This window comes from Hipposideros armiger, unplaced genomic scaffold (genome assembly GCF_001890085.2).
Source record: "Hipposideros armiger isolate ML-2016 unplaced genomic scaffold, ASM189008v1 scaffold_40, whole genome shotgun sequence".
NCBI lineage: Eukaryota > Metazoa > Chordata > Mammalia > Chiroptera > Hipposideridae > Hipposideros > Hipposideros armiger.
The window spans coordinates 4,158,055-4,178,751 of NW_017731390.1; the positions used below are offsets into that span (position 1 = coordinate 4,158,055).

Consider the following 20,697-nt stretch of genomic DNA (forward strand, 5'->3'; position numbering starts at 1 on the left):
GGAAGCGAAATTGATTGGCTAGACAGTATAGCTCTTCTAGCAGCATTCCTGCTAAAACCAACCACCTCACAGACACAAGTCATAGATGCCACTGATCACAGCTGTATTTCAGTGAACATACTACATGTCTGAGCTCAGGTGGTGGGAGCTTTCAGGCTCCGTTTTGGGACCTGCCATTTCACTCTTTACTAATAATGCATTTCTCTCTCCTTACTAAAGGTCAGTGGAGTTTCATGGAAGGAAAAATGTGCAGGGGGAATGCTGAGCATACTATGTGTATTATCACATATCACAAGACAGAACAGAAACCAAAAGGCAAAGTTTACTTTCCTCAAAATAGTCTTAGCTCAATTTCTTCTCACAACTGGTAAAGATTCAGGCGGGGTCCCCTAACGGTAAAATTTAGAATTAAAAAAATATTTATTGATAATGTCTCTTTTAAAAATGTTTGGTAACCCCAACTAATCATCCAAAATGCAAACTTGTAAACACAACAACAGCAAAAGAGTAACAACTGAGTGTGAGTAAGCAGACTATGAACAGGTGACAGACTGAGCAAGAATGCAGGAGGGAGCAACAGTGAGCGAAAGACAGGTGCACAAGTGTGCTACAGAGAGTGACAATTTGAGTGGGTTAAGTAATCACATTTGGACCACAGCGATTTCAACGCAATCATTTAGGAAACCTCTGGGCCAAACACTACAACAGGATGAGGAATGGACGAGCCTTCTTTGTGAGCATGCTCAGCACGTTGGCATGGGAACGAGGAAGCACAGAAGCTCTGTAGTCATCTCACAACGGATGGCTACCACTTATAGGATGCAAAGAAATTTTCTTTCTGGTCCCTGGATGCAACATATATTGTTTTTCTATGCTTTCCTTGACCCTGAAGGACTGCAGTTGCTGTTCCAAAATTGCCAAAGAAACCCCTTAATAAAATAAAGAAACCGTAGTAGCAGTAACACTGGGTTTGCTGGAATGCTCCTTTCCCTCTACCTTGCCTAGGATTTTCTTCTGGGAACATCCAACAGGAATGGTTAAGTTTTACCAATCCACTTGATAAAGCCTGCACGAACTTCAGTCCCCTGGTCACAGAGCTAGAGTGGGTGAGGGTGGGTATGCATATGTATGTGTGGCTCTGGGGATCTGGGTGCTGCCCTCACTTTGTAACCCTTGCCCAGAACACTGGGGTTGCTTCCACTGGAGACTCCACGGTAACTCTAGAAGTGTCATTAAATACTCAGTTCGCCAAGGTTGACCACCTCCACTGTCATAGGATGATGCAGCATCTGCAGAAGCGCTGTCTGCTGCCCCCTACTGATGGGGGTGGAGTGACAGGTGCGAAGTAGGCGTGGACTTTAATATTGGGTAAATGGGTCTGAAACAAGACAGAAACATTACTAAGAGAGAGGGCTTGAACAGAAAGAGCAAGGTTGGTTTTCAGAAAAAACACTGAGGGGCTGACTGGCCATGAAAGCAGGGCAGAGGCTGAGCACCAACAGCCAGGATGCTGAGAGGCCTGGTTTCTACCCTGTACCATCCCACCTTACTCTAAACAACCAAATCAGCTCACATAACTTTGCTACTTGCTTCTATAATAATAATAAAACTGGGGGGAAACTTCATACCCATCTCTTAACTTGTCCTAAAGGGGATTCCTAGCTTGATTCCCATAGTTGGAAGAAACTATATAAGCTTAAAGTAATTTTTTCCAAGTCATTGTGGACAATGTTTCTTCTGATGTTTCAAAAAACCTCATCATTATTATCCTCTTTTAACAACATGCCTCTAGTTTTTTACCACATAAATAGTTTCCGAATTCCTGCTATGTTCAAGGCACTGTGCTAGTTACACAAGAGGGATACAAAGATGATCAAGATGGAAATCCTGCTCTTAGGGAACTTGTAGTCTAGACATGCACATAAATAGCTAAATGAAAGCGAAAAAGTGCTAAGTGGCTTGAAGAACAGATAAAGACTCTTGAAGATTTAGAGATTGAAGAGATGGATTGCTGAGAGCCAGGAACCCTAGTAAAAGTAAGCCATAGAAGAGGCTCTGGTTGATCTGTGGCTCTTTTGTGGTATAGAAGAAATACGGCTGCAAGGACCCCGCCATTGCAGTTAAGGTCTCAGTCCTCTCAGTCTGATGGGAGAGGAGGAACGGAGGCCAACTGGAACTCAAGGTGAGGTTTGGTGTTCCTTTACGTGCTCAGATGCCAAATGGTCAACATGGAGTTTTTAGAGGTTGGTTGTAAGGGCCTACTAACTAAGCACAGTGCCTTTCCCACAGCAGGTGTGAAGCAGATGTTCCAATAAATGTCTGTTGAGCTGAATAATCTAACAGATTCATCCAGCCTTTTATAACCTTCTTGCTGGGAACCTGTCTTCCAGTCATTTGGGTATACATGGGTCTCTATTATGGAGGGTGGGGCTAAAAGAAAAAAGAAAAAAACTACATGATCCACTTTTGTCTTAAAAAATAACTCCAGCAAAAGGGCTTAATGTGAAAGGAAATAGAGATTAAATTATTAAATCCTATTTAACTAAATATTTTCTTTATGTTATTCCTTTCTTTCTTTGAGAAACAAAATCTGGCACACGCTTTTGACTCCAGGCATGTTATTAATTAAGCTCTGGACATTACTGGAGAAACTCTGCTGGGAGGAGACCTACTTTTCTTCCCTTCAGTGGCTATTTTCCTACTAAATTTCCATCTGGAACAAATGGAAACATAGGTTAAAAACTATCTACCTTTAGGTTTGCTCTCCATTAAAAAAAAAAATCTCTGCTAAATGTCCAAGTAAATATAAAACTCACAGGACTCTAAATCGAAAAAAAAAAGAAGGAAAGGGTGCTGAGAACACTAGAGCCGGAGAGTGATGCAGCCATCTTTACCCTGAGTCTCTTGATTCCCGCCCGTGTGATTTGCTGGCAGTCATAGAGTTCTATCCGCTCAAGGCTGTGACAGCTCTTCAAGTGCTCCAGAGATGCATCTGTGATTAGTGGGCAGTTGTCCAGTTCAATCACCTCCAGCTGGTCATGAGCACAGGCCCCATTCCCCAGGTGACGAATTCCATCATCTGTGATCAGCTCACAGTGAGACAGGCTCTGAAATCAAACAGAGCAAGGAAGGACACTGAAATATCTTCTGGCATTCTTTAGCCAGAGGCCTGGGTACCATTGGAAAGGAGACTTTTCTGGTTTGATTTTGATATATATGGAACCATTACTAGGTACATGTGGTAAAATGAAAAAAGCAAACTAGAATTCCTGGGGTTCTGCTTTTGACAATCAATGATCGACATTTGTATGGTTCTAAATATATTTTGTGAATTCGTGTAATTACTGTGAAATAGTTCATAAACAATGATATTCACCCCTTGCCCCGACACACAAATTAACACTTCTCTTCTTTACAGGGACAGTAGAGCTCAAGCTTTTCCTGCACAAAGATTTCTGGAATTTGGACTAAATACTGAATACCTGGTATAGGGGCATGCCCAGTTAATTAACTGAAGTTGATTCTTAGGGTTGTCAAGTGTGGTTATCTCTTCACATAAATCACTTTATCAATTTTCCTTAAATCCCTGGTTCCTACATGTGAAACTCATCAGAACCTCTGACCCGATTTTGGATAGTAATGTGCCACAAAACACACCAAAAATGAACCTAGATAACAGAATAGTCAACCAGAATGCTTTCCCACAATGTTACTGGAAGCAGTAGCAGAGAACCCCCCATGTAAAGCCTTGGTTGGTTCTGTTTTACAGGAACACTTGGTCCCAAGGTGAAGCAAACTGTATTTTGGGCCACCTCGTCCCTTGGACCTATGGAAATTTAAACATCATTCAGGAAGGAGTGTAATTCCTGTGGGAGGGAGGACTCATACTGCCCATGTCAGTTTTCAATCTCCAAGTATTGATCCAGAAAACATTTAACTTTTCCAGTTCCTATTTCAGTTTCCCACTACACTCAGGTCTTGTCTTGGTCCTCGGTAAGTTGGCAATTTGAAGAAATATGCTTTCCCGAAATGGTAGCAAGACACCAAGAGGAAAATAAGAGCTGGGTTTTGAGTAAATCCAATAAACACGCAAAACTTTCAGAGTCAAACTCACCAATACTTGAAGTCGAGGACAGTGTATAGAAAGCTGGATCAATGTGCTATCTGTTATCTGAAAGAAACATGTAAGCTTATTTTAGGTATAGTTCCAAAAAATACTCATGGGCCATACCTCATTCTTGACTACACTTTTATTCTATCTAGACTGACAGCCTAATATCAATGATCAAATGACAGAATCTAGAAGTTGAAATCCCATTGGCTACCCGAACCTGCTCTTTGAGAACCTATCCAAGCTAGGCTTAAACGCATCTAGTCATCTCTAGTGTTCATCTATGAACAGGTCTGTTGAAAACTGTTTTGTTTCTGAAATGAATGAAAATCTGTCCCCTCGTAACTTTTACCCACTGGACTTTATCCCACCTCCTTAGAACCATTACAGAAAAGAATCAGAAGACACTGCTCCATGAAAAAAAGATTAATGTAGAAACATCCTCAGATTTTTAGATATTTGGCTTATATTTTACAAACCATGCCACAACTAAGGATTGGTAAGTTGGGTGTCAGTTATCTTCCCAAGGGTGGCAGAAAGGGGCTGCTGGAATCTGGGTTAATTATGAACATTCAGGAAGGACATACTCCTAGAAGGAAGAACAGTCTTTTATAGCTATCTTATGACAAAAAGTAAATCAGTGCTTCCTTTCAAATTTGCAACTCTGAGATTATTGTTATTATATATTATTGTAATGTATATAGCTTCACAGGGGTTAAGAAATGGCAAGGGGGTGGGAAGTTGGGGCAGGCAGGTATGTGCACGTCATTCAGGACTGACACTGGAAGGGACACTCAGGCATGTGCAAGAGATAAATGCACGTGAACAAGTTTTAGTTTCGTAAGAACTAATAGCTGCTAAGTAGTGTTCGGATGATAACAAGTAATTTAGAAAAAAAAGGACCTCAATAGTTACCCAAGTATCTCCTTTATTTTTACCATTAAAAAAATTCATTGCTCTATCTTCTTTTTAGGATCCCCCTTCAAAGTTTCTCCCTAATCTACTAATAATCTCAAAGCTCTTAATTGGTAACAAAAGAAATTGTTGATAAGGAAATAACCTATGGTTTGCCTGTCATTAAAAGGGCAGTGCTACATGTAACTGTGATGGGGCTTTAATTATTTACTAGTATCAAAACCCTATAGGTCTAAGGAAACATTTATCATCATTACGGCCTGAATGTTTGAACCCTCTTTCTTTCCAATGGCAACCTTATTGATGGCATGAATTTTCCTAGTTTCTTAACACATATGAGGTCTGACAACTAAGTTCGCAAACTTGTTGCAATGATGTTGCTAAACTTTTTTGATATCAGAGGAATTCCTCATTATGAATTTGTACCAAATGGACAAACAATTAAGTTTACTATTTGCAAGTGCTGAAAAGGTTACATGAAAAAGTTAGAGGACTTGAACTTTTCGCCAACAATTCAAGGCTCTTGCATCACGACAATGCACCAGCTCATACGGCACTGTCTGTGAGGGAGTTTTTAGCCAGTAAACAAATAACTATATTGGAAGACCCTCCCTACTCACCTGAGCTGGCCCCTAATGATATCTTTCTTTACCCGAAGATAAAAGAAATATTGAAAGAAAGACATTTTGATGACACTCAGGAAATCAAGGGTAGGTAATACGATGACAGCTCTGATGGCCATTCCAGAAAAAGAGTTCCAAAATTGCTTTAAAGGGTGGAGTAGGCGCTGGCATCAGTGCACAGCTTCCCAAGGGGAGTTACTTTGAAGGTGACCATAGTTCTATTCAGCAATGAGGTATGTAGCACTTTTTCTAGGATGAGTTCGCGAACTTAATTGTCAGACTTTTTATACTATGAGCACCGCAGCCTGTTATGCCTGGAGGGCCCCTCCCTAAACGGAGAGAGCCAGCGGTGCTGCCAGGCACCACACTACACTAGGGTAGGGAAGTGAATGTTCTCATGTGCATGGTATGTAATTTTCTATCATACTGTATTCCTGAGTAAAAATCCACAATTTTACCTGAACACACTCTTCCAGGTCCATCTTTTCAAGCTCATGGCAATTCTATAAAATACAAAGCCAAACATTACAATACAAACATATAAAACACAGGAAAAATTTAAGGCCAAAAAACAAAGTAGTATACTAAATATACTAATGAAATCTTAAGAGTTATACAGTTGGTGTCCTTCTAATGTCACTTTCTGTCTTATTCCATTAATTACACATTTTAAAAGGCCTCGGTCAGGCTAGCTGAGTGGTGCGCTGGTTAAGAGCTGGCTTGGGATGCCAGCTCTGAGCAGCAGGGCCCTGGTTTAGATCCCACATGGGGGCCAGTGACACTGTCCTCTCCAGCTAAGATGGTGAACAACAGTTCAACCTGGAGCTGGGCTGCTGTAAATCGCCAACGACGGCGTAGGCTGCAGCCCGTGCTGCAGTGGGCTGCCATAAGCTACCGTGTGTGGCTGGCAGCCAGCGCGAGTGGCCGGCAGCCAGCGTGAGCTGCCAAGAGCCGCCGCCAGCGTGAGCTGCCAAGAGCCGCCGTGAGCGGCCGTCCAGAGGCCGGCGACCGATCTGCCTCACCTGGGAAGGGCGCAATGATAATACCAACACGGGCCAGTGAAGCAATGTCCTCCACAACTAGACTGAAGAACAAAAGTACAGCAACTTGTCTGTTCCCCTTCCCCCAATTCCCCAGCGCTGTTCCCCTCCCCCGATAAAATCTTAAAAAAAAAAAGGCCTCGGTCACATTAGAATTTCTCTACTATGCCCCAGTTAAAGTATCTAACATTTTACAAGTCCAAGGGAATACATTTGCTGAACAGTAATACTGCGCTATAAAGAGATCCCTTCAACCATAAATAATTGAACAAAAACCATTTATTGGGAAGAGTGAAAGGTAAGCTTTATGTCCTCATGTAAGTTATGTCATGTGCCGCCCGCACTCAATTAGTATTGTATTCCATTGATAGGCCTGAAAGCAAATGTCCTTCCCCATGTCCCATTACATTGGTCAAAGACAGTATAATTTTAAGTACTATTATTATACAGAGATTTATAAACCACTCCAAATATTAATATTAAAATATTCTGGAGAACACAGAAAATCTCTTAAAATGCCTCCAATTAAAATCAGGCTTATATGTTTCTTTCAACATTACTCTCACCAACCAGCTGCATACAAATAACCATGTAAGCTTCTTTCACGAAGCACTAGGAAGTCCCTACTTAATTGATCACATGAAAGTGTGGAAAATGAAGTCTCATGGAGGAGCATTATGTTATCCAATGCAAGTCTGCACTTCAGGGCAGTTTGTATTCTACAGGCCTGTGGCTGCGGCCCGACAATGCCCAGGAACATCAGCCACAGGGAAGGTCCTGACACCCCACACCTTCAATTCTGCTGCCATTTCACATTCCCCTCCATGCTCCTTCTGAAATAAAAATCCCCAGCAAAACCTATAGAACTTGGAGAAAATACTTACCCTGGCCAGAGTGGTAAAGCCTACATCTGTTAGTTGAGAACACCTTGCCACTTCTAATATTCTGTTAAAAAAACAAAGCGAAAGTCAAGTCCTCGGTCCCTGAAAACTGCATTTATTAAAACAGCAAGAATTTAAGAAAACAACCTCCTATTCCCTAAGGACTATATAATATAGTGACATTAACAGCTAAGCAAGTCTGTATACAGATCTTGCCATTCATTTTCATGGAGTCAGCAGAAAGTGGTCCTGTAAATACCACATTTCAGGGTGATGCAATCAGAAGAATATAATAGAAGCTTGTAGTTAATGCCAAAATGCATGAGAAATGCATTTAAAAGGCTTCTTGATGGCATACTGCTTACCCCCAGAGGGCAGCCTGCTCCTAGAAAACAAAGGAAATGGAGATAAATACTCTGTTTCAGTCGATCTGTTGCTAATGTAAATTATTCTCTTTTCCTATTTTACATGTAGGTTCACTGAGATTTAAATAGCTTTTAAAAATGCCATGAAGGGACTTGTTAATTATAGGCCAATCCCAAATATGAAATTCCATACTTATGAAAAAATCTCCTTAAGCTTCCTGCCTCCTCCCACAGGCTCCCAGGGAGGCCCAGTGGAGAGGGAAGCTGAACTGGCAGCCGTTCTCCTATTCAGAGCTGCTCCACACAACCTAAATACTATTCACAGGACCAGGGAATCAAAAGTAGCTCTTTTCTGTGAAAAGTTTGGTGGCATCTGCACATCGGTACCAAAGAATATTTATATGTTTGCTTACAAATTATTTACAGAAGTTGAAAAAAAAAATAACACTAAAGTATAAGAAATCATTATCAACTAACCATCAATTAGAAATGAATACTTTATCTGATGGAAAAGCATGATCTGACTGAACCCACCTTGAATATCACATTTGAGAGCCTTTCCGTTCTTAACAATAAGAAACTACAAAGGAGGGGGACGCTAAAAACCCCTCTCTTTAAGACAAAAAGGGAACAGGTAATATTTTTAGAGAGGAATTTGACTACCTCCTTAGCTCCTGAATAGGACTCTAGGCTTCTGCTACTAACTAATTTGACCCAAAAGTCTATGTTCTATAAAAGAATTTTGATACTCTAGGCAAATGTTGTTTCACTAATCATGGCCTATGGCCAGGTAATTACAAAAAAAAGTTTTAATCAAGTTCTATTGGTTTAAATGATTATTATATGTAAGACAAGTGGTTGCATGGGTTCTGGAGCCAGGGTGCCTGGGTTTGAATCCTTGCTCCTGCACTTACTAGCTGTGAGACTCTGAACAGGTAACTTGACCTCTGTGCTTCGGTTTTCTCATCTATAATATGGAGATAATAACAGTGCTTATATGGTGTTATGATGATTAAATGAATTAATATTTGTGAATCACTTAAAACAATGGCTAACACATCTAACATATAATCAGTACAATATAAGTTTTATTTTAAAAAACAAAACAGGTATAGGAGGATCAAAATAGTGTGTTGTGTGCTCTTACAGAATCCATATGGGTTTGATACCATGTACATGGCCAACACAGCATTCTTAATATTCAGCCAGTCTTATATTTAGGCAGAAAGGAGGAATCATAGGGAACTAAGCCTTGCTCTAAAACACCATCAATTAGCACAAAAGAGGTTCTCCTGTGGGTTTTCTTTTAAAATACTCCCTGCTGTGTACCTGGCATCATTATTACACTATAAGCGACTACAAGGTAGACCTTTAAAAACTTTCTTCAGAAAGGAATTACAGATGCTCCCTTGGCTTGTAATGGGGTTATGTCCCAATAAACCCATCCTAAGTTGAAAATATCATGAAGTCGAAAATGCATTTAATCACCTAACCTACTGAACACCATAGCTTAGCCTAGCTTCCCTTAAATGTGCTTAGAATACTTACGTTAGCCCAGTTAGGCAAAATCATTTAATATAAGCCTATTTTATAATAAAATGTGGAATATCTAATGTACTTTATTATGCATTTTGTTTTTGCACCATTGTCAAGTCAAAGACTTGTAAGTTGAACCATAGTAAGCCGGGGTCTGTCTGTATATGAAAGCATAAGAGAAAATGCGTTTGTTTCTTTTCTCAAGTACCATATTTCCCCATGTATAAGATGCACCTTTTTCGAAAAGTTTGGGGGTCTAAAAACTGGGTGCGTCTTATACAGTGGTTGTAGATTTTTTTACAGTGATGAGGAGCTGTATGAATTTTATGATGAATAAAACTTGAGTTCAATAACTATGTAATACACTTTTTTTCAGATTTCGGGCTCCAAATTAAGGTGCGTCTTATACATGGGGAAAACGGTAATAAAAGGATTTTTTTTTTTTTTCCTAGTATGGATAGCAAGAAGTAGTAAATGGGGACCATTATCCCTTAGTTCAGGCCAATTACATGTAATCAAATGAAATAAAAACTAGTAGGTGGGCATTTAAAAGGGTAGTGGTCTTGTAGCATAAACCTTAAAAATTTCATGGTTCCAAGGAATAAATATAGGTGAAGGAGGCCTCTGTTCCTCTCCCCTGATTTTTTCAGCTAAACAAGAAATGTTTACCTAAGCCGTGGGCAGTTCTGACCTAGAGCATTCAGGATGGCATCTGTGATGTTGGAGCAGCCGGAGGCACAGAGGGACTGTAACTTATGGCACCCTCTGCATATAGTAATGAGACCTTCATCTGTGATTTGCTAAAAAAACAAGAGCAAAAAAAACAAAACAAAACCATAGATGTTAGTAACTTAGCAGAAGAAAAAGAGAAAAATGTTACCTCTGTGAAAATAAGTACCAAAAAAAAAAAATTAATATAAATCAGGTAATAGACCTAAAAGAAAATGAACACACTTTCTTCTAGTTCCTTTTGATGTAGTTTGCTAGAGAGGTAGTGCTTATTTCAGGGGTAAAGGGAAGAAAGAAACTATAATGGGATTCTTTTAACCTAATGGGATTGGGAATAGTACAGGGTGCATCATGGTGTAGATTCAATGGAATGATTACAAAACCTAGAAAACAGTAAGAACAGCAGTATTTTAATAGTATAAATGTAATTACAAGTTCAAAATTGATACTACTGGGTTGTCGGAAAGGTCATGATGCATTTTTGCAACAAAAAACAAGAAAAATACGTCATGACTTTCTGACAACCCAGTAAATTACTGAAAAAAATGAAACAGCCTGTGGGTGATGGCTATAATCTCATACCAACCAGATACATTTATTTCTACATTTCTGTTTTCTAATAAACAATATTCTAATTTATGGAGATAAATAAACAGTGTGTCCAACTCAAATATAATTTTGTATGTTTTAAATTATTTTAAAATGAAAAAGAACAAAGATGTTACATTTTTCAAAAGTCATGTATAAACATCTTAACATGTTGGATCCAATCCGATACGACCAGCGCTTAAATTTGTCCTGTGAAATTCACTAGTTTTGTGTAAGCTTCACAAAAGCTCCCCTGTCATCTCTGTTTAATCAGTCCTTGGGTTGCAAGGAGAACTGAAAAAAATAAAACTTTCAAAAGTCACTGCTTAAATCAGTACGTTCTCAATATTATACAACTGAAACAATACAGATAAAAAATGGATGCTAAGGCAGATACAAGATTTGTCATGAAAATAAATTAATGAGGTATATACACATGTGCATAAAAAAGTGCCATGGAAGTGTGATGTATCGTTATTACTAAACAAGGATAACTGAAATGTAAGGGGGAAGCAGCAATCAATAAACATGCATATTTAGCAGGCCAGTGGAATTTGTGTCACACAATATTCACAAAGTATTGGAGGACTGTGCTGTCTTTTCCTTTTTAATGTATTAAAGTCTGTAAGGGATTACTGAGAAAGAAAAGAGGAGAAAAGTCGTATTATCAATATTTTAAATTTTAAAAAGTCAAATTTACTAAACTTTTATGTTTTCATATTAGTCAAGAAAGAGAATGGATCAAGAATGTACTTTGGTCACTTCAACAGTTTTGGGCAGGAACATGAAGTCTCATGAATGTTAAGAATAATTTTATCATATTGTACGGAGGGAATAACAGAGGACTGACTTGTGCCCTAATATCTGGGTGAAGGGAAACAGTAAAACAAATATAAGATAGAACTGGTTCTTTATGCGTAACAACTGTGATTTCTGCCTGCTGGAAGGGTAAAGGAAATGAAGCTAAAATGGCAAATGGTAGGAATATATGGTATAGATGTATGTGTGAGTGTGTATGTGCCACATACATATATGTACAGAATGTGTGTATACATGTATATAAATAAAATCTGAGGATGCCCTAGGACGGTTTTTTCCTATCACTGTAAAATGAGGGTTTCATGTTTGCAGTAGTTGTATAAGCTCTTTTTCTCAGGACAAATATTTCAGTTTCCATGAACGAAATTAGGCAAATTCTGGTAGTTAGCAACTATGGCAATCAGAATTAAAAGAAAAGGGTGGTCAGAATTTTTAAAAAGTCATTCCTTTAACTCAGTCTCCAGAAGCCCCTAAACAGATCCTTATCAGCAAGAACTAACTATACCTTAGGGCTGTAAGGGTGAGTTGCTTAAATTGCACAAAATGTGTAATTTTGTGGTACTTAAATGCCCTTTAAGTATCACCTTTAAACTAAACAACCACTCCATTCTCAAGTTTCAGGTGATTAAATAAGAAGGGGATGGTATAATAACCAGAAGGCCTATTTAGTGAAAACAAAGAAAACCCTTATCAACTTTTTTTAATTGCTAAGAGAGGCTCTCACTCCAAAGCAACACACATATGTTAATTTTCAAGACAAGAGAGAAAAGCTAAAGGTATATTGTTAATGTTCTAGGGCTCTGAATAGTTTCAGCAAATTCTCTAAGTCAAGTTCAGGGGTTTGGGATAGACACAAAAAAAGCTGATAGTCTAAACAACCCAAATGTAAACTATTGGGTTGTCGGAAAAGTTATGACGTATTTTTTTCTATGTTTTTCACTGCAAAAATGCGTCATGACTTTTCAGACAACCCAATATAACTACTACTTGAAAATAATTTAAAGGATACATTTTGCTCATCATCTGTTTAGATTAGTGGTTCCGAATAGTTATGACCCACTGATAGATCTTAATTGATGTGACTGCAATTAATTTACCAAAAATACTTTAAAAACTGAAGTTTTTGAATAATTTAATCCTAAAAAGTAGAGTTTTCTTAAGTACAAAAGAAAGGGGTGAAGTTATAGTGAGCCTACTTGGATTTCTGAATAAGCTACCCTCTTATCTATGTCAAAGCCCCTGGGAGTGAGTACAGTCAAGCAAGTCAAGAATCGTCTGTGTGTCTACTGTGTCCCCCAGAATTAAAGTGGAAACACCACCGGTCTTGATGACTGAAACACTTAACAGTAATAATACAGAAATGAATTACTAGTGCAGAAGAGTTGTGGGAAGGACTACTTACTAAGCAAGTCTGCAAGTTCAAAGTCACCAGTTCAGGACAGTGTGCACCTATGTACTTGAGAGCTTCATCTTCTAGCTAGAAAGATTAAAAAGAGAGGGATAAAAAGATTATTGACATCGTTTTAAAGGACAAAGCTTTAAGAGTACACACATTCATTAATGCATTCTTAATAAAGACAACCAAGTTTTAAAGGAACAATGAACTATGATTACATAAAGGTGTAATTCATATGATCAGTACATTTTATTTTTTATCAGTTCTTATCACATCAAATTCTTATAATCGAATCAAGGAAAAGATAAAATAAACACTGCCTAATGTTTATGGATTTTTCTTCTGATAAATATGCCTTACAGCATTCTGCTGGGTGTCTATGAAGCTAAAATAATTTTTACATTTCTACACTTCCTGTATTTTTGGGAGCAGGAGTTGAGAAAGGAATCCACAGTTTATCTGCTGCTGGAAGATCAGTGCCATGAGTACAGTGCTGAGAACAGATGGCAAGTAATTGATTATGATGCATTCCAATCAATATTTTTCAGGATCCCATAAATAACCAAAAGCTCAAGCTGTCGTTTTAAGGTAGTCAAACTTCCAAAGCTGTTTCAAACAATGGGACATTGTTTGAGGGCATTTTTAATGGAATCCAACGCATGGTTTTAGTAACCATTAAGAAAATAAGGGAATAGGTGCCTAGCCCTACTTTTGTCAGTTAACTTCTAAACCCACTCTTGATCATTTCCTCCCAGATGCTATTATGCCAATTCCACATTTTTTTCACTGTACAACAGAGAGTAATATTTTTAATGACAAAATATGTTGGAATTTGTAACGTGACTGGCAGGAAGTGGCATCAACACTATAAAATGTGGGTTGCTATATATTTGGCACATTTAAGAAAAGCTTCTGGTGGTTTAAACTAGACTGCCTTCCTTACCTATCCAGTTCAGGGTCTCAGACAGTAACAACGTGGCGAGTTTTCTTTTCAGATTAAATCGTATGAAACCCTTCTTGGGTGCATGCTCAGTATGATTTTGTTTTCCCAGCTTGCTTCCCCTTAGATAGGTCTTTGGTCAGATGTTAATTCTTTTTTTTTTTTACTCTAAGAAAAACACTTTAATTTTTTTTTTTTTTTTTTGTTGAGCCATCCTGACACCTGTTGGCAGCTCAGCAGTTGCTCAGCTTGGGCTGGGACTTGAACTGCTGTTGCTCAGAGCTCAAACCCTTGAGCGAGCTCTTAACCAACTGAGCCACTCGGCCGGCCCCAACACTTTAATTTTTGGTAAGCATGTGTCTTTGGTCAATAATACAAAACAACTACATATCCCTTAAGCCAACATCTTGGGGCTGCCTACAAAGTTCATGGTTCTTCTATCATTCACAAGCACTACATGAAGTATTTTACCTGTGTGCAGCCTTTTAGGAATAAAGCCTTAAGCCCCCCACAGCCTCTCACTAGTGCTTGGATGCCATCCTTGGTTACTTGGTCACACCAGGAAATGTTCAATTGCTCCAACAGTGGACACCCCTCACTTAGGATAAAACAAAATGAAACAAACATAAGACTAAATCAAATTCTAAAGGCACCAAAGTTTTGCTTTCTTGGCTATTTAGTAAAAAAGTGGAAACAGCCACATATGCTCCCACAAGAATATACATATTCACTTAATGTAAATTTAGAACACAGACAATTGCATAACAACAAAAAAACCAGCAGGGTTTGTGGTGTTCATATGGCCCTATATCACTAGGAGGGCTAGCTCAAATCCAGCTTAATGAAGTACAATATTGTTTTTCAGATATGATATTTTTTATGGAGGTTTATACTTTTCAGAGTATATTCTTTTTGCGCCTATCACATATCGAAAAGTTCCCTAGATAGGAAATGAAAATTGTTCAAGTTGACCAAGTAATTAATGAAGAGTATAGAGTCAAATTCAGATCCTCTATCAAATAATTCTATTATCAAAGTATGAATGAGGACATTTAAATTTTTATTTAAAAATTACAGAGGATCTGTAAAATTTCCTTATCTGGGACGTATCTAGATTACTATTTCCATAGGCTGAATTTAAGATATAATGTATTTGATCTCTGGCTTCTATCAAACACTAGCTAGCTTCATCTTTAATCTTTGATTTCACATTTGAACGATGAAAGAATTCCAAGCTCTATGTCATTCTTTCAAAAAGATTGGTATAACTTTTATAAAATAAAGCCTGGGAATCTTGGTTCAAGTTCATTCTTGAACATTAGTAGTGTGACTTCAGGCAAGTCACTTTAGGAAGCCTGCCCAAACCTCTCTTAACCAAAGACTGCCAGACTTGTCTATGTTCTCCTCAAACTGATGCGCTTAATTCTATCATAGCATTTATCACACTGTAATATGATGACATGTTTAGTGCTTTTTTTTCTCCCACTAGACTCTGAGGAACTTAAGGGTAGCAACAATATCTTATTCAGTTACATCCCATGGTTGAATCACATTACCTGGCATTCAAAACTGTTTTAGATTTTATTTGTAAAGTGTCTTTCCAATGTACCTCACAAGGTTTTCAAATAAATGAGATTATTTATGTGAATATTTTATAAACTATAAATGTTGTTACATATCCTATTTATCATTTCACACAACCAACAGCCTTAATTCATATGTACTCAGTATTCTTAAGGAAGTAGAGGTCTAGAAGGAGCCACATTTTTAGATTACTTATGCTCTACTTAACTAAATCTACATTCCTTCTTTTAATAGCTTAAATCTTACTATTCATAAATGCAACCAATACATGGGATCATAATCATTTATAAGAGGCTGATAAAAAAGTAAAGTTACAAAGAGAATGGGCATTTCACCTTCCTTTTAAGATATGTCTTCTGCAATATACTTTTAATAATATATTAACATTCAAACAATTAAAACTTATTATTTACTATAAGCCAGGAACCCTGCTATGTAATTTATATACTTATATACATTAGGTAGAAACATGTGAAGCTATCATTTTCACAAGACAAAAACTGTTGGAATATTGGTAACTTTACATGGTTCAGCCTGATATTATCAAATAATAATAGTATTTAATCCTAATAACAACCCTATGAAATGATAAGAACTCATAAGAGTTATATTTGTTCAAGGTACATGGTTAATAACCTGACTCCAGAGCACTGCTTTAATCACTAAGCTATAATGATATATCTTTTCTACTCATTCAGGTATAAATCATATCCACATATAAATTGTATTAACTCTGTTCTGAAATCTGTTACTTCCAGTCATTTTATCTGAATGTGTCCTGTAATTTGGGCGAGCGGTAGGACAAAAGATCTATTCTGAACTACAGTACATATCCATAAAACAGTTTCCTTTAATTCCAACTTTATTTCAGTTATTTAAAAAAAATAAGTATTTGTTCCGATTATTGGAAATCTCATCATAAGAAATTTACCTCAGAGCTTTTAGAGACATGTTTGTTATTGATGTACAGGAAGCCAAGTCAAGGTGCCTGAGTTTGGAACAGAACTTGCTAAGGCTAGTACATGTACTGAAAAATGGAAAAAGGAGAAAATAATAAATAAGAACACATCTTTAGAACATTATACATGATTCTCATTAAACATGTGTGTATATATAAGAACTGTGAAATTTCCATAACCCAAATAAAAGCAGTTATAAATCCTGGGACCTTTCACGTTAAGGAAAAGACTGGTGCCATTTATAAAGGATAAAAAAGACTGTACCGTGTGTGAGAATTTGCATGAGAGGAAGATAGTGCTTTATTCACATTTGGAAATGTTGAAAGCTATTAACGGCAAACTGCATATGTGCTGATAAGATTATCTACATGCATCTTGCAAATCCAGGAACACCAGAAAGCTAACTGGTACCTGTTAGCAAGTGGTGCAACATGAAGACTGAAAGCTCTGCCTCTGCTCTTTCATTTAAATCTCTGCTCAAGATAACCTTCTGCACAGTAGTAATATAATAATTGGATTTTTGCAAGGTATACAGAGGACAGACCAGTACTGGGCTGACACAAGCTAAGTTACCTACTTCCCTTTATGAGTTTCTTAAAGACTTTCCCCACAGTGGCTAGTTCTCAAGTTTACGTTATTATGGAAAATTTCAAATACATACAAGAGTGAATAATAGAGAATGCACATGTAACATCATTGTTTCAACATTTATCAATATTCTACTATTTCTATTTCATTCATTTCCCTCCTTTTCTTGTTCTAGTATTTTAAAGACATATTATTTTACCTATAAATATCTTAGGACACATTTATAATAGATAAGGACTTTAATTCCTTAATATCTGATACCCAGTCTGTATTCAAGTTTCCTCAATTTTCCCATAAATGCCTTTGTCAAGTTGATTTGATCAAATTAGGATCCAAATATGAACCATACATTCTACTTGGCTGGTATGTTTCTTAGGTCTTTGTGTGGCCCTATGGTTTCCATTTCTTCTTGGGAAATGCCTAGGAGTAGAATTGCTAGGTCCTACACTAAGTTTATGTCTTTTTAAGAAATTGCCGAATTGCTTTTCAAAATGGCTGTACCATTTTACATTCCCACCAGCAACCTATGAAGGTCCCAGTTTCTCCACATCCTTGCCAACACTTGGCATTGATCTCTCTTTTTGATTACAACCATTTTAGTGGGTATGGAATATAATCTTCTAGTGTGGTTTTATTTTGCAATTCTGTAATAAACATACAGCACTGGCTAGGCTCTCCAATCGAATGTTGAATAAAAATGGTGTGAGTTAACCACCCTTGTCTTGCTCCTGACCTTAGGGTATAAAGCATTCAGTTTTTTACCATTAAGCATGACGGTCAGCAGTAACCTTTTCATAGATGCCTTTGATCCGACTGAGGGAACTCCTTTCTATTCCTAGTTTGTTGAGAATTATCATGAATGGGTACTGGATTCTGCCATGTGTTTTTTCTATCTAATGATGTATTAGTTATCCATTGTTGCGTAACAAACTACCCCAAAACTGAGCAGCTTAAAACAACAAATATTTATTATCTCACAATTTTTGTGGGTCAAGAATATAGACACAGGCAACTTAGCAGGGTGCCTCTGACTCAGGGTCTCTCAACAAGGCTGCAATCAAAGTATTGGCCACAGTTGCAATCATCTCAAAGGTTAACTGGGTACAGATTCCCTTCCAAGCTCATTTAAGGTGGCTTTTGGCAGACCTCAGAAGATCCAATTCCAAGTTCACTCATTTCGTTTTTGGTAGGTTTCAGGTCCTCGTTGGCTGTTAGCCAGAAAATCAGTTCCTTGCCACATGGGCTCTCCAGTTACTCAAACCAGGGCAAATTGTTTCCTCTCCAAGCCCCCAAGTAAGAGCAATGAGAAAAGTAGAGCAAGACAGAAGTCAGTCTTTTTGTAACCTAATCTGCAAAGTGACATCCAATCTCCTTTGCAGTATTCTATTGTTAGAAATGAGTCCTTAGTACCAGTCCACGCTCAAGGGGAAAAGATTACACAAGGGTGTGACTATTAGGCGGTAGGGATTATTTGGGGGCCATTTTAGAGGCTGCCTATCACACTGAGATGGTCATGTGGTTTTTGTCCTTCAGTCCACAGAGGCAGTAAATCTCACCAGTTGCCTACTTTTATACAGCCCACATGTCAAGAGTGGTTTTGACATTTTTAAATAGTTGAAAGAAAATCAAAAGAAGATACTAATTGGCGATATGTGAAAATTCTATGAAGTTCAAATCTCAGCACCCAGAAATACAATTTTATTGGAGCATAGCCATGCTCATTTATATATTGTCTATGGCTGCTTTTGTAAAACACTGGCAGGGTTGAATAGCTGTGACAGAGACTGTATGGTCAATGATGCCTGTATTTACTTATTTGGTCCCATACAGAAAAAGTTTGCTGATTCCTGCTTTATTCTACTATTATGAGATATTACATTAATTGATTTTCAGATCTTAAACCACACTTGTATTTCTGGGATAAATCCTACTTGGTTATGATCCAAAATCCTTTTTTATATATTGCTGGATTCAGTTTGCCACAATTTTTTTAGGTATTTTTGCGTCTCCGTTCCTGAGGGACATGGATCAGATTTCCTTTTGTTATGATGTTGTTGTTTGCCAGCTTCGGTTTCAGAAAAATACTGGCTTGACAGAATGAGTTATGAAGTATTTCCTCTTTTATTTTATGAGTAAGTTTGAAGATTGGTCTTTTTCTTCTTTAAATATTTGATGGAACTCACCAGTAAAATCATCTGGGCCTGTGCTTTTCTTTGTGGGATAATTTTGAAGTACTCACTGAATTTACTTGTTATAAATCTATTCAGATTGTCTACTTTTTTCTTGAGTTAAATTTGGTAATTGTGCCTTCCCAAGAATTTGTCCATTTCATCTGGGTTGTATAATTTCTTAGTATATTATTTATTATATTCCCTGATAATCCTTTTAGTCTCTGTAAGTATTTTGTCCTCACTATTATTCCTGCTTTTGATAATTTGTGTCTTCTCTCTGATTTTCGTAGTCTAGGTTTGTCAATTTTATTGATTTTTCCCCCAAAGAACCAGCTTTTGGTTTCCCTGATTTTATTACTTTCTGTTTTCTATTCACTGATCTCCAGTCTATATTATTTCCTTCTGCTTGCTTTGGGCTTAGTTTGCTCTTCTTTTTCTAATTTCTTAATGCTGAAGGTTGTTACTGACTCAAGCTTTTCTTTCCTCTTTTCTGATATAGGAATTCAGAGCTATATCAGTACTTTAGCTGCATCCCATAAATTCTGAGTTTTTCATTTTCATTGAGTTCAAAATATTTAAAAAAAATTTTCTTGTGATTTTTGTCTTTAACTAATGAGTTATTTAGAAGCGTGTTACTTAATTTCCAAACACTTGAGGTTTTCCCAGATTTGTTCTGTTGTGCATTTCTAGTTTAATTCTCTAGTTCTGATCAGAAAACGTATCTTGCATAATTTTAATCTTCTTAAATTTATTAAGGCTTGCTTAGTGGCCTAATGTATGCTCCACCCTAAAAGGATGTTCCAGTCTGTCAGTAAAGAATGTTTATTCTGTAATCACTGGGTGGAGTGTTCTATTTGCATAGTATGCATGCTTCCATCTGTTTGCTTTCAACCTATTTGTGTCTTTGAATCTAAAGCATGTCTCCTGTAGACAGTAGATAGTTGGGTCCTGTTTTTTTAATCCATACTGACAATTTGTCATTTGGGTGAAGTGCTCAGTCTGTCTGCATTTAATAGGAATTAATGATATGGTTGGATTTTGTCTCCCTTTTTGCTATCTTCTTCTATGTGTTGCATGGTTTTTTTGTTTGTTTTTGTTTCTCTTTTACTCTTTTCTTGTGTTGAATGTACCATTTCAACCCCTCTGATTTACTTTTTTTTTTTAGTTATTTTCTTATAGTTTGCTCACAGATTACATGTATCTTAATTTACCACAATCTATTTCAGAATAATAGCTGAATTCTCACAAAACATAAGCATTTTGCTCCAGTATGTCACCATTTCCTCCTCCCTTTGTGCTATTATTTTCATATGTTCAAATATATTTCATATATTACTTCTATATATGCTATACACTTAACAATACACTGTTATAATTATTGCTTTATATAATTTTGATATCATCTAAAGAATTTAAGAGAAGATAGGAGAAAATTATAGTGTTAGATTTACC

The 20,697-nt window shown here is 37.3% G+C and overlaps 1 protein-coding gene across 5 annotated transcripts in view; it reads right to left on the bottom strand.

The window, feature by feature from the left end:
- Window positions 1–390: 390 nt before the first annotated feature.
- FBXL20 (F-box and leucine rich repeat protein 20) overlaps window positions 391–20,697 on the bottom strand; it is a 93,045-nt gene continuing 72,738 nt past the window's right edge. For 3 of the 5 annotated variants that reach the window (XM_019638701.1, XM_019638703.1, XM_019638702.1), the window contains 9 exons: window positions 16,459–16,554; window positions 14,415–14,541; window positions 13,010–13,084; window positions 10,141–10,271; window positions 7,574–7,634; window positions 6,108–6,152; window positions 4,115–4,171; window positions 2,895–3,107; window positions 391–1,378 (listed from right to left, as the gene is read on the bottom strand). In XM_019638701.1, the coding sequence (XP_019494246.1) occupies window positions 1,271–1,378; window positions 2,895–3,107; window positions 4,115–4,171; window positions 6,108–6,152; window positions 7,574–7,634; window positions 10,141–10,271; window positions 13,010–13,084; window positions 14,415–14,541; window positions 16,459–16,554 (913 nt within the window). In that variant the 3' untranslated portion in view covers window positions 391–1,270. The remainder of the gene's footprint in view (window positions 1,379–2,894; window positions 3,108–4,114; window positions 4,172–6,107; window positions 6,153–7,573; window positions 7,635–10,140; window positions 10,272–13,009; window positions 13,085–14,414; window positions 14,542–16,458; window positions 16,555–20,697) is intronic. The other 2 variants (XM_019638704.1, XM_019638705.1) reach the window with 1 other exon arrangement.